At 41.1% G+C, this 14,927-nt stretch overlaps 1 protein-coding gene across 4 annotated transcripts in view; it reads left to right on the top strand.

Moving 5' to 3' along the window:
- Positions 1-14,927, top strand: part of LOC117527115 (mucin-5AC-like) — a 73,348-nt gene that overhangs the window by 50,116 nt on the left and 8,305 nt on the right. For all 4 annotated transcript variants that reach the window (XM_034189293.1, XM_034189295.1, XM_034189292.1 and 1 more), the window contains one exon: positions 8,925-8,991. In XM_034189293.1, the coding sequence (XP_034045184.1) occupies positions 8,925-8,991 (67 nt within the window). The remainder of the gene's footprint in view (positions 1-8,924; positions 8,992-14,927) is intronic.

The raw sequence follows: 14,927 nt of genomic DNA on the forward strand, positions 1-14,927 counted from the left end.
GCTTTAAAATCCTTTTCTCTTTACTATAATGTTAAAACCTTTCTGGTGACGCACTCTGTCACACATCCTGTGCACGTTCAAACTCTTCAACCATGTCCAACCGATAGTAAAGTCCTATTTCTCTTTAACCACGTGACATAACCGAGTTTGAGTTTAAAAGTGAAGAATCAATTATTTTAATTTGTGGCACCAAGCAGCTTACTGGCAAAATGACAAACACTCAGGACACTTGCACTTCTGCTTTTATGATTACAACGTGCACAGCCACAGACAGGACACTTTTATGTAAATTTTTTTATTTTTATTTTACTGAACAAGCAGAATGTGTACAAGATAAAGACTGCTGCGTTCTCGTATTCACACACTGTAAGGACGGTTGTAATCTGTAGGCACATCTCTTTAAGGGAAAGTGACTCATCTGTAGAATAACCTGCTATCAGCAGGTGTGTGTGTGTGTGTGCGTGCATACATTTTCAAAATAAAGTAATTAAAATGGCTTTGCTTTGTTTGGTGAGTGAGTATTTTCCAGCGACATTGGAAAAATGTAGAACTGTAAGAGGTTTACAGTGCAGCGGCCTTTATGACTCTGTTATTGATGAGACGGACGGCCTGCTGGAAAGACAGAGGTAAAGGAAAGAAGAGAGGGAGGGGTGGAGGAATGCAGCAGCTGCACCGGCGTTGTGAAGCCTGTTGATTTGCGTATTTAAGATGAAGTTTATCTGGAACGTGAACACCAGCGCTATCTAATCTGGGCAGTGCATTTAAAAGGTGGTTGGTGAATACAAACTCAACACATGATGCAGTTCAACAAACTCCCCCTGTGAGGTCAAGGGGGAGGTGCTGCCTACAGCTTTTAATTTTAGTAAATGGGGGTGGGGTTATGAGCTTACAGTGACATTGGTGCAGCGTTTAGCCGAGTGGCCTCATGGCATCAAGGTCGTATGTTGTCAACCCTCCAGAATGTGTTTAAAAAAAAAAAAAAACTCTTTCAGAGCCTTCTTTGGATCCAGATATGAATGATTGTTGACCTGTGGTCTGTTTCACTGATATCAGTGCTGAAGAGCAATGCATTGTGGGATTGCCTGAGGAGAAACAAACCAACTATGGTGGCTTGAACGGTTGACCTCTGGTCATTCCTGATTGTAAGAAATGCTCCCGTCGGTGGCCAAAACAGTCACACTTTTCCAGTGAACCATTGCAGCTTCCCAGGATACATTGCGTGGTAAAAGCACAGTCATTTGCTTAAACGCCATTCTAGTTTTTACTTCTTCCACAGAGGTGACTTCACTCTGCAACTATTTGTCAGTTGGACTCGAGCAGAAATAATGTTGGTATAACTTTACAACTTGACGAGACATTCACTTATCACTGCAGTGACGTTCTTGACCTTTGAGATCAAGAGGCGCCTGGGAAGAGTTTATGGACAGAGGTGCTTGGTGATGCCGATACCTTTGCGGGAAAACCAAGGTCCAAATCTTCCCATCTTGCTGTATGGCTGTGAGACTTGGACACTAACCACTGACTGAAGGCCACGACAAGCCTTTTTTTGTCACTTGGTCCGTTTGAAGGATCCTTGGGTGCCACTGGAATGAGTTTGTGTCAAACGAACAATTACTTATCAAGACTAAGATGAGGATTATCACTTGCATTGTGATGGAGTGCCAGTGTGACTGAGGCCAGCAGGAGTCGCTGTGAATGCGGTAGTCAGTAAACCTCACTCCCCAACAGCCACAGAGGTCATGGGTTTGAGCCTACTGGTTAGAGAGAGCGCTTGCCTCCCATGCCGGAGATTGCGAGTTTGTCACGAGTGTGGCGAAGCACATATACAACACAGAGGTTAAATCAGCACCGACATGTTGTCCATGTGACTTGGTTCTCGGGACATAATCCAGCTGTTGAGGACCTTAGCAGCTGCAGGAGATCAAGAATACGCCCACAGTTCAACGGTTGTCTGCCTGGGTGGTTGCAGTCCAAGACCCAAGGCTGTTCTGTGGCGTGGTGGATGCAGCAACATGTGACAGCAGCACACGCTCCCTGGTCAGACTTTCATCATTATAAATCGAGCATCTGCGGCTTGTGGGTTGTTGGTCAGACGTGATGAGTCATAAGGAGACAATCTTCAGCTCTATGAAATTTTGAGGGGCTTTTCTGAAATGTTATTCATGAACTAATTACATAATAACTAAATTATTAGTGTCCACATAATTACTTATTTAAAAAAAAAAAAGATTTATATGAAGCCGGTGATGCTGCCTGAAAATAGAACCCATTAAACTAGAAGCAGATCCACACAAACACATGGAGCCAGGAAAAAAAAAAAAATTGTGGTATGCGTTCCGTGTGCCGGTCTCTCTTTTTGTCTTTGTGATTTAAGTTTATTTGCAGAAATGGAACTCAGAAACACAGAACATATTTTATGAGGAGAAGAGACGCTGTAAATGTAGATCAACTGGTTTTGTTTGTAAATGTCTGATAAGGATAAGACAAAAAAGTGAGGGAGGTGCCAAAATAACACTCATTCCTCCATCCAGCGGCAAGAAGCAGATGGTGGGAGGACGGGGAGGTGAACAGGTACAGAGTGGGAGGAGCAAAGTGGGTGGGGGAAGAGAGAAAGAGAGAGAGACTCATTCAGGAGGAGGACTGAGAGAAGGAATGTTGGTCTTATGATAGAGGGAGTCGGTGGGGAGCAGAAGAGAGTGAGAGTTGAAGAAATGAGAGAGAGGCACATTTTGAGTGCGTGTATGTGTGCGCGACATCATGGGCTCTGTGGCCAGTAAAGGCCCTGATGGCGCCCCCCCTCACTGCTGCAAGAAGAAACGCAAGGTGTGTTTGTGTTTTTTTTTTTTTTTCTCTGTCAAACTATCTGTAAATGTTTCCGTGCCTGCTTCTGTGTGTCATCAGCTGATCCGCGTTCCACCTGTTTGTCTGCGTGGCCATCGGATTAGGAAGGAATTTAGTGTGGTGTAGTTTCCACACATTGGGGTTTTTTTTTTTTGTTTGTTTTTAACCTCAAACTGTACAGGATCTTTAAAAAAAAAAGTGAAATTTTGAATACTGCAGAATTGTAGCAATGTGGCTGCAGCTACGTCTATTGTGACTCAAAATGTGCTTCTTATATTTCTGCAGTTTGTTTTTCTCTTTCGTCTATCTGCTCTTTCACTTAACTGAACTTTCAGACGACAGATGGGTTTTATGGTTGTGTGTGTTTGGAAGCTCTGTTCTGTTTTAAAATGTGAATACAGCTGAAATTACTCAGTGTGAGGAGAAAAGTCTGTTTGAAATCACATTGGGGTTTCACTTCACATTACATACGGAAAGTTGGCGCACACAGAGTTAGTGGATTACTTTTAAGGGTAAAATGGGTTAGTTGATTTAGGGAGGCAGGTTCCCCTGGGTGCAGCAAAGGGGAGAGAGTAAGGTGGAAACAACCATCGGAAAATGTGAAATTTAACAAAATGTCTGATTCTGAAAAATCCAAGACTCCAGCAGAATTTACTCTGATTGAAAAACATGGGCAAGAAATGGTGTTTCCTGTCTTTTTTTCAGTTTAATACTAATCAGTCAGTCAGTCAACATTTATTTATATAGTACTTTACAGTAAAATCAAGAAATAAAATTCACTGGACTAAAAGCAAGCATACAATAAAATAAAGGGACACAAAAGCAAAACATCTGTGTCAATAGGTATTTAAAAGCCATTCGAGGCCATCAAATATGGCCATCGGGTATTGCGAAGACTTTGCGTTCGTCTGTCCTCAGCATAAGTCCAGTCCTTATTACTGCCAAAGTCTTCAAATTCACAGGGAACATTCTTGGAACACAGACCTTGGACAAGTTCAATGATGGCTAACCTTGACCTATTTTAAGAGGTTAAGAAGTCACATTCTATTTCATTCTGTTCCATTGGGTTTTTTTGGGGGGGGGGGGGGGTGACAGCCAATCAGAGTAGAGCAGCACAGTGATGTCAGTGACTGGTCTAGCTAGCTCAAAACTCTTTCATTTGTATGTAAATATAACCTCATTGTCATATATTATTTAAAAGCTAGCGAGAAGTAAACACTTCTAAAGCCCCTTTCACATTGGTGTATTCGTAGAGCTGCTCATTGTGGCGCATAGGCGTAGGAGGTGGGGTCTATATGGGGGGGCGAAACCAAATTTGCAGAATTTCAGAAACCTCCAGCGGGTTTCTGAAATTCGCAGCTCCTAAAACCATTACATTAATAAATACAGTATATATTATTTTTACACAATTATCCTTTATTGACCGAGTTTCATTCATGAAGTCAGGGGGGTGTGTAAGTGAAGAGTTAATGGTCCGTGTCCTCGGACGACAGGTACGGGCAGGAAACATACACCTGTTTATCAACCAAATGTCACGGACAAAGTGACAAGAATAACCAAAACCACTTACTTATGGAAGGAAATATTGTGTCCCTTGTTCCTCCGTTTGTGTGATGGCCAACATGCGCAGCTTTCCGGCATATTCCACCTGTTTCTTGACGAGACTAATTGAACTTCTATGCGTGCTGCCTCCTGACTTGACCGGAATTAAAATGGCAACCATGCCTCCTTGCCGGGACACGGCGCAGTGCAAGTGCAGCCTCTAGTACTCATACAGTGGGGAAAATAAGTATTTGACCCCCTGTCAGTTTTGCAGGTTTTCCCACCTACAAAGAATGGAGAGGTCTGTAATTTTTTTTCGTAGGTACACTTCAACTGTGAGAGACAGAATCTTAAAAAAAAAAAAAAAAAAGTCCAGAAAATCACATTGTATGCTTTTTAAATACGTAATTAATTTGCAGTGTGCCAGTGTGGCAAAATGACAAACACTCAGAGGACACTTGCACTTCTGTTTTTATGATTACAACGTGCACAGCCACAGACAGGACACTTTTATTAATGGCTGATTTTAAACTTTTTTTTTGTTGTTGAATGCAGTAGGGTGGGTGGTGGCCTGGATTTTATTTATTTATTTTAAAAAGACTCCCAAATGGGAGCTTTATGTCAAAAGGTTTGGGAAACATGGTGTTACTTGGTATGTTGCAGTTACACCAAGTCCCCGGGAGTGATGTTACTTTTGTAATGAAAAAATATTTGTGCTGGAAAGATGCGGTACTACTGGGTTAATTCTTTGTACGCTAACTGTATGCGCTAATGTGTTTATGTGGTGTAGGTAGCTTTGACATGCATATGGCAGTGTCACATAAATAGGATATGTGAGGAAAATTAATTTAAGTCCAAACACTCAGACTTTAGGAATCGTGTTTCACTGCCGGGCAGGAATGTGCTGTTTTTGTTTAATTCAGAATGTCACTTGTGTGGTTTTTTTTTTTTCCTCTCCCCGCAGTCTGGGGAGATTGTTCTTGGCTCTATCAGCTACAACCTGTCACCGAGCTGATTGTCTCACATTCACAAACTGGCTATAATATTTGAGAATCCACGAGCTCTTTTTACTGCATTATTACAACCATCCTTGCATCTGTTACTAAAAAAACTATATGCTTGCTTTTTTTAAAAAGTGAACATTATGCTGAGGATCGTTGTCTAAAGAACAAATATCCCTCAGATACAGCTACACGGCAGATGTTTTCAACAGTGTTGACTTACTTGACTTTACAAAACTGACTACCAACCTGAAAAGTTGGATCACATCATATTCATTCATCTTCTACCGCTTAGTCCAATTAAGGGTCGCTGGGGCTGGAGCCTATCCCAGCAGTCATAGAGCGCGAGGCGGCGTACACCCAGGACAGGACGCCAGTCTGTCACAGGGCCACAAATAGACAAACACAGACACACCCACACACACACACCGAAGGACAATTTAAAGATTCCAATCCACCTAACCCGCATGTCTTTGGATGTGGGAGGAAACCGGAGCACCCGGAGGAAACCCACGCAAACACGAGGAGAACATGCAAACTCCACACAGAAAGGCTATGGGAATTGAACCCACAACCTTCTCGCTGTGAGGCAACAGTGCTAACCACTAATCCACTGTGCTGCCCGGATCACTTCATATTCTACTGCAAAAATGTAAAAAGGTGTACAAACGAATCAAAGTTCTGGCCTTTACCCCTCAGCTTACAGCTAAAGGGGTATTGCTTTCATCTGTGTCTTTTCATGCATACACAATACCCCATAACCATGTGAAAGTGTTTTTTTTTTAGATTTTTTTTTTTTTTTTTGCAAATTTATTAAAATAAAAAACTAAGAAATCATGCGTACGTAAGTATTCACAGCCTTTACCATGAAGCTCAAAATTGAGCTCAGGTGCATCCTGTTTCCACTGATCATCCTTGAGATGTTCCTACAGCTTAATTGGAGTCATCCTGGGGTAAATTCAGTTGATTGGACATGAATTGGAAAGCACACCTGTCTACACATAAGGTCCCGCAGTTGACAGTGTATGTCAGAGGACAAACCAAGCATGAAGTCAAGGGAATTGTCTGTAAACCTCCGAGACAAGATTGTCTAGAGGCACAAATCTGGGGAAGGATACAGAAACATTTCCGCTGCTTTGAAGGTCCCAATGAGCAAAGTGGCCTCCATCAAGTTTGGATCCATAAGGACTCTTCCCAGAGCTGGCTGCCTGTCTAAACTGTGCGATTGTGAGAGAAGGGCCTCAGTCAGGGAGGTGACCAAGAACCCGATGGTCACTCATCAGAGCTACAACATTCCTCTGTGGATACACGAGAACCTTCCAGAAAGACAACCATCTCTGCAGCAATCCACCAATCAGGCGTGTATGGTAGAGTGGCCAGACGGAAGTCACCCCTTACTAAAAGGCACATGACAGCCTGCCTGGAGTTTACCAAAAGGCACCTGAAGGACTCTCAGACCATGAGAAACAAAATTCTCTGGTCTGAGACAAAGGTTGAGCCCTTTGGTGTGAATGCCAGGCATCATGATTGGAGGGAACCAGGCACCATCCCTACAGTGAAGCATGGTTGTGGCAGCATCATGCTGTGGGGATGTTTTTCAGCAGCAGAAACTGGGAGACTAGTCAGGATTGAGGGAAAGATGAATGCAGCAATGTACAGAGACATCGTGGATGAAAACCTGCTCCAGAGCGCTCTGGACGGTTCATCTTTCAGTAGGATAATAACTCTTAGGACACAGCCAAGATATCAAAGGAATGGCTCTGGGACAACTCTGTGAATGTCCTTGAGTGGCCCAGTCAGAGCGCAGACCTGAATCCGACTGAACATTTCTGGAGAGATCTGAAAATTGCTGTGCACCGATGCTCCCCATCAAAACTAATGGAGCTTGAGAGGTGCTGCAAAGAGGAATGGGCAAAACTGCCCAAAGATAGGTGCACCAAGCTTGTGGCATCATATTCAAGAACACTTGAGGCTGTAATTGCTCCCAAAGGTGCATCAACAAAGTATTGAGCAAAGGGTGTTTTTGTATTATTTTTTTTTTTTTATAAATTTTCAACAATTTAAAAAAAACAAATTTTTTCCCATGTTGTTATTATGGGGAGTTGAGTGGAATTTTGAGGGGAAAACAATGAATGTCATCCATTTTGGAATGAAGCTGTAACATAACAAAATGTGGAAAAAGTGAAGCGCTGTGAATACTTGCTGGATGCACTGTAAATGTATTCCCTTGAATGTGTTGCAGGATGTTTTATCATATTGCTGTCAGTGAAGGTCACACGATGCATCACTTTGGGAGTCATTTTAAAAGGTGTACAGCCTTTCAAATTTTTAAGATTTAAGTCATAAAAATAATTTTCATTAGCACCACTATAATTTTATTTATTAGCCTTTAATTTGTGGATTCATTATATGACATTGCCAATATGATCATCACCTAGAAGAAATGAATAGTTCCCTTGAAGAGGATAATTTCAAACGAAGTCTAAAGAGCAAATATCCTTCAGATACAGCTACACTGCACAAGCTGACTGCTGCTATCAGCAAACACTGCCATTTGCGGTGGAGATATGAAGAAAATGAGAAATATATTTATTTCTTTAATTATTTGGTTGAAATTGCAAAATAAAAAAAGTATGACACTATAAGCTTGAAATACGATCGAATTGGTACATTTTTCAGCAAAATTTCAGTTCATTTTTTGGAAAATCCATGCTGGGTGGGAGAGGAAATTTGAACTTAAGTGCTGGGCGGAAATTTGCAGTACTGGCCGGAGCGGCCCACTGTAGCTCGAACCCTGGTAGTGACCCATACAGTCTACGATAGCAACATTGTAAATCACATGGAGGCTTCCCCCGACTTGTGTGAGGGATGTTGGGAAGCACATGGTGGCAGCCAATCAGAATCCAGAAAGGCACAGCGGCATCTGCTGGCTGCTCTTTCGAATAAAATAATCCAACATGGTGGAAAATGCTCCAAACCATCTTATTTCTGTATAAGCTAGTGAGAAAGAAACACTTCTAAATTTAAAAAATGCTGTTTTTGAAACCAGATAAAAGGTAACTTCCAGTCATTTGAAAACCTCACGAATGTGTGCGCACACACACACTTTCTCCCGAAGACAGCGTTAAAATATTTATTATGGAATCCTCCATCCCCATGTAATTACGGTTCTTTGAAATGAGCTGTAATTATGCAACATGTTTAAAAAATAAGCTGATATTATAATGCTTGGATTTCAGTAGAAACTACATTTTGCCAGTTTTGTGAAATTTAAAGGCTGTACCGCTTTAAGATTGGTTGGATTGACCTGTTTTTTGTGTCCTTTTTTTCTGGGAAATAAGTCACTATTCACTCACCAGTCATGTTGTACTTCATGTCTGTCGAGGGTTTCTAAGTCTGAAAGTGTTTAAGCAGCTAATTTGTGATAATATACAATGATTACAGTATAAAATGGGAATGAAGGATTGTTCCCTTAATAAGCAGAACTTTTACATTTGTGGAGAATCTAATGATTTTGAATTGACTCTTCTTTTTCTACAGCGGGAGGAAACCTTGAAGCAGAAGAAGGCGTTATCGCTGGAACTAGCAAACCTCAGAGAAGAACTGGGTAAGAGACTCGTTGGAAATGACGGCAGGATTTTTTCTTTTTTTGCACGCACATGCTCGTTCACCTGCACTTTCCTCCCGTTGTTTTGCATTTGGCACAAACGCGTGAATCTTATCAAGGGGGGGTCAACTGCCATTCAAAACTGTTGGCGCTTGTGCTAATGCAGCTGTGCACATGCTCCTCGTTCTCAGTGAAGCTGAAGCTTTTGCACGGGCTGGAACATGTTGACGCATCTGCCATCTGTGCATTACACCTGTTTTTATGAGGATTTGTGTGCACGTGTGTGTTTGGCAAATTCTGCAGCCTGCAGCAGTGTTCAGGTTCCATTTCACATTGGCGGGTATTTAGCTAGCTGTTTGCAGCACAAAACAGGAAGCGTGCAATATCAGAGGGGAAAAGAACAGCTTGAAGGTGTGTGTGTGTGTCTGTTTGTCTGTCTGGGGCGTTTTTAAGTTGGGAAACACTATATGGAGTGAATGTTGGCATTAAATGTTGTTTTTGTTTGTTTATGAAGGAACATCCTGGCCAGCTTGTTCTTTTAGCCTCATATTTACACTTGCTAATGCAATGTTGATCAGTCCTCACAAACAAGATGTTTGTCTGATCTAAGTCACGTAATTTCAGTTTGAATAACGTTAATACCATTCTCTGACACAAACTTCAGACATGTTAAGGAAATAATTCATGCTGGAGCAGTTCCAGCATTAATGCTATACACAAAATTAGTACATTCCCACTTTACAGGTGATTATTGAAGAACAAACTGCAATCTCTCTGTGAACAACCAATGAGTAATTTTCTCAGCTCAAGTTTTAACTCTCAATCAAATGTTTATCATGGTAAGATTTTCATTTATGTTCTTATAAATGTTCTAAACTGTCAAACAGTTCTCTCCACAAGAATTTAAAAACTTTCCGAGTGCTATCAAAAATGTAAATAAATCAATGGATTCTAGAATATCAGGCTTGTTGATCAGATGGTGGTAAATACCAGGACAGCTGAGGAACAGAAATATTTATTTAAAATAGTGGTAACTGGTTAATAACATTTTTTTTTTCACTTTTATTACAAATTCAAATTGCTTCCAATAACTTGGTGCCAGGTTCTCTTACTGTCTTCTTCTGAATGTCGTGCACGTCTTACAATGGTGGAGAGTTGTGGTGAGACTGAGACTTCAAATCCATCCGTTTGATTGATTGGCTAACTTGTAAAGAGAAATAATTAAGAAATAGTCACCTAACTCCAGTTGAGGCTAAGCATTCTGCTCGATGTAGCCTAGCTTGTGCGGTATTAGCAACATTAACATCTGTAATATCCGTAATGTTATTAACTGGTATTTAATTTGGTTCGTACCAGTTCAGAAATCATCATTTTAAGGTGGAACTGGAAACATTAATGAGGAATTAAATTCCTGGTTTGAAGCACTGGAGGAAAGCCAGAAATGTATTTATTTATTTATTTTAATGATTTGGAGATAATGACAGTAATAGCAATTTGTGTTTATGGTGGTATTAATTTGGTAATTGCAGTTTGTCAGTTTTTGTTAAAAGTTGGCCTTTTTCTGACATGTACCTCTCTAACCTTTGTCTGGAATCCTCTTAGTAGAATCTTAGTTATGCTGAACATTGACAAAAAGGACCCAACGTTTCCAAATAATGCAGAATGTCCCGCGGCGCTGCTGGGGAGTTAAATACTTAGTGTCAACTTTGTTTGAAGTGTGTTATTCAATGCTTCCACTGTTGGGCGACCTGCCATTTAACTGTCAGAGTTTAGAAAGACGAGTGAAGATGGGACAAAGCGACAGGCCGACTGACGGTGAAGGCTGACCTCCTTACTACAAATCATTAAAACGCAATTCTGAGGAAAAGCAGAATAAATCCATTAGTTTTTCACAACACATTAGACATGAACCAAATAATGCACACGAGGTTGCAGTGCAGAACTTCAGCTTTTACATCCCAATTTGGGGAAAAATGTCTCCTATTTTAAGGGACTAAAAGTAACTGGACAGTTGTCTGCTGAGCTGTTTTCATGGTCATGTCAGCAGACCAAAGGTCTATAGTTTGTTTGTATTTCTATAAACAACATATAAAGGTTGGTTGTTTGCCTCCAATGCTCCTAAAACCAGGTTTCCGCATTCAAAATTGTAAAGATTTATAAGCAAAGCGACAAAGATCCAACTACGGATTGTGCATCATGGCAGAAAGTGCCCAAGAACCTCCTATAACTATAGGATGTGCTACGTACGGTGCATCTGGAAAGTATTCACAGCGCTTCAGTTTTTTTCACATTTTATGTTACAGCCTTATTCCAAAATGGATGAAATTCTTTTTCTTTTTTCCAAAAATTAATAATGTCATGCCCATACAGAACTAGAAAGTTACACCATGCTAACAGCTGGTTTCTTCTTTTCTACTGTGTGTTCTACTACGTATGTGGTGCTGCCCCCAGTGGTGAACAAAAGACGACCATAGGTGGCATCATTCTGCTACAGCACATTATAAAATGTGACGGCCTCTGGTATTTCAAGATGTGCAGTGCCACTTTTTGCTGATTCTAACCCACACGCTCACATTTCTGTCTTGTTCTACTTTCCCTTGTTTGTCACAGTGAGCAGCTTTGACTTGTTTTACTGTTTGAACGTTGACTCATCTCATTACACACAGAGCTGACAAATGTCAGTAATGTACAGATCCCTCCTGTTAATACACACACACACACACACACACACACACACACACACACACACACACACACACACACACACACACACACACACACACACACACACACAGAGCTGTGTCTGTTAAACCTTCATCCTCTGTGTCAAACTAAACGGGAACAACCAGTTCCTTTGTTTATAGTTATTGCTGTGTCACAAGTACTTGAACGGGACGTCATTTCTATAGTGCTTTTCCATCTACTGTACACACTTAAAGTGGTTTACAGTGAGGCTTCACATTCACACACCATCTCTCTCTCTCTCTCACATTGACTTTGTGTGGGACAGGCCTGTCTTGGAGCATGTCAGCCAGACAACTGGTCCATCCTGAAACTAGCCATCTATCCACCAGAGACAGGTGAAACATGGGCGTCCACTTGGTCTTTTTAGTCCCTGGGATCCTCAATGCTGACGCACCTGGGTGATTCTTTAACTACAGGCACTATTGGCCTTGTAAATGTAATTTCCACCACACCATTGCCTTACAATATAAAGCGCCTTGGGGCAACTGTTTGTTGTGATTTGGCGCTATATACATGTGCTCTGATGTCACTGTTTATCTCCATAGAAACTACCCAAACAATCTCTCATACAAACTGTTTAAAGGGACATTAGTGTTGTGGTGGAAATTACGGCAATAGTGTGAGACAACTACATTTTGTTTAAAAAAAATCACAACAGTTGTATGACATTGAATACCCCAATTATGTTTTGATTATTTTACTGATATTTTATTCAGAGATATTTTAAAACAATAGAAAAAATGTTTACCATTCATTTTTATCATTGAAGATCAAAAGTCTGGGTGTGGGACGAGCACAAAACGGCAATATTTGCATATAATGATGCTGAAAAAAGGTGAAAAAGTCATCATAGACTACTAGAACAAATTTCTTAACACACTTTCATTGTAAAGATAACTATAAAAGTGTGAAATTTCCCCTTTTTTCTGTTTTTCATACAATATGATCAAAGGACATTAAGTGCCCGTAGTCTAAGAATCACCCACCTGGCTCATACCCACAGAAATGGGCCAAAATGTCGGCGAGTATTTTCCCTCGCAATGAAAGTAGTACGCCTTAGTCTTAGTCGCCCTAAGTACCCACTCATTTCCAGTGAATGGAAAACCCTGATCCCACAAACACAGTTATGACCGCAACTATCCACAAATACACCACGTCAAAAATGATTGTTGTCAGCCTTCACCACTTCCCATCAGCTATGACAACACCATGACCTTAATACAATGGTCATTCCTCATGATTGAAACCAAGTGATACCATGTTTGAGCACTACAAAGACCAGAAGTCTCAAACTCATTCCTGAAAGGGCCAAGAGGGCCCTGATTAACTGATTCCACCTGTTCAAACTGATTTTTTTTTTTAATCAATGAAATCACCTGATGAAGTGGGTGGGTGCAAAGAAAACCTGCACCCTCTTGGCCATCTCAGGAATACGTTAGAGACCTCTGACAAAGACTGTGGCAAGTCCCTGTTCTTGTGCTGTACAACTTGACTTGAATATCCAAGACTACCTTAAAGCAGTAAGGCAAGCAAGAGTGCAGAATGATGGCAGGAAGATTTGTATGTTCTGTTGTATCATAATCACCAAGACTATCCCCAGGACATGCCGCAGTGTGTTAGCTGTGGTGGTATCGTGGTTTAAGAGTGTATGTGGTGACTGAAATAGCCCAAACTGCAGGAAAATCTCTCTTCACACAGTATTGGCTAAAGAATCTTGAGATTCATCCCTGGATCCAGATCCACACCAGAATTTAACATGTTTTCTTAGCCTGTGATCTTCCTCTTGACATTGTCTTGACTCGGCCTGTAGTCCGAGTCTCTCTGGCGGTCTCGCTCGCTCTGGTTCACATTCTGTTCTCACGTTAACATAATAACAACCTCTGTTGTTTTTCCTGACTCAAACCTCTATCATTCGAGAAGACGTGGGGTCTTTGCTAAAATGATTTCATCATTTTGCATCGCCACTTGCCCAGCATGTGCACGCACCCTTTGTGTGATGAGACTTTTGCGACGCTGTTTTGTCACACAGCTGTTGTTGGATTTGTGTCCATCGTGCTGCACGGCTCCCTTCAGCCATAAACCTCCTCACCTTTTTCCCCCCTCAGGCTGCTGTTTTAAAGATTTCACAATATTGGTTCAAACTGTGCCCTGCTGATCACCGATGGGCTTTAGTTGGTTTGTTTCATTAATTAATTTCATTTATTGTTTTTAAAGTCTGGTCCTTTATTCTGAACATTTCATCTTCAGACTGTCTTGTTTTGATTGACGAGTGGCGAGTTTGGAAGTTGTGTGCGAGAAATTCCTCGTGCATGCTTGTGAGCTGACTTGCAGATGTTTGTGGGATGGCTCACCTGTCTTCTGTAAGAGTAATTAAACTGGAATGTGCTCGTCATGCTGAGAGACACGCACGATTTGCTGTTCTTTACCTGCTGAGACACTCCGTCTGGATTACTGACATAATCTGATATGACACCCAAGGGTTTAACATTCTGGGAAATAGTTTTTTTTTTTTTTTTTTAATGGTTCATGCTAATTGACTCAACATTTGGTTCTGATTTCTTGCAGCGTTCATATGTGTAATTAAAGGACAAGTTCACTTTTTTAACCAACCTTAGTCATATTAAAACACCAATTTCTCCTCTGTTTGGGCCAGTTTCCACCAAATGTGCTGTGTGCATGTAGGTTGACCCCAGAATTGCCCTGTTTTGACAATGTTGAAGGTCATTTGGGTCAAATGTCACATTGCCATCAGAGCTACTTTCTTCATGTCCACACATATGACTTAAAGTTCAAATGAACACAAACCACGTCTTGTTAGTCACACTTTCCTGTATTTACTGTTATTTACATGTCTTGCTGGTAATTTTATTACATTTCTCTTATTTATTGCTAAACCAACTGAGCTAAATCCTAAAGACTTCTGTTATTTTAGGGAAAAATGCACCTAACCTGCCATATTTGTTTTGTGTGTGCCTCCACACTTTGGAGTGTACACAGATTACTTTGGTTTTCCTCATCAAGTGAACATCTTAAATGAGAGTACATCTGCATGCATAGATGTGTCCTCCAGCACATAGCCATAGCCCAGTGTGAATATAGTGATTGAAGTTGGCATTTACTCGCAGTGTCCAGCTCACCTTTCTCTCTCTCTCTCTCTGTGTGTGTGTGTGTTGGGGCATCTGTGCACAGTG

Source organism: Thalassophryne amazonica, chromosome 15 (genome assembly GCF_902500255.1).
Source record: "Thalassophryne amazonica chromosome 15, fThaAma1.1, whole genome shotgun sequence".
Classification (NCBI taxonomy): Eukaryota; Metazoa; Chordata; class Actinopteri; order Batrachoidiformes; family Batrachoididae; genus Thalassophryne; species Thalassophryne amazonica.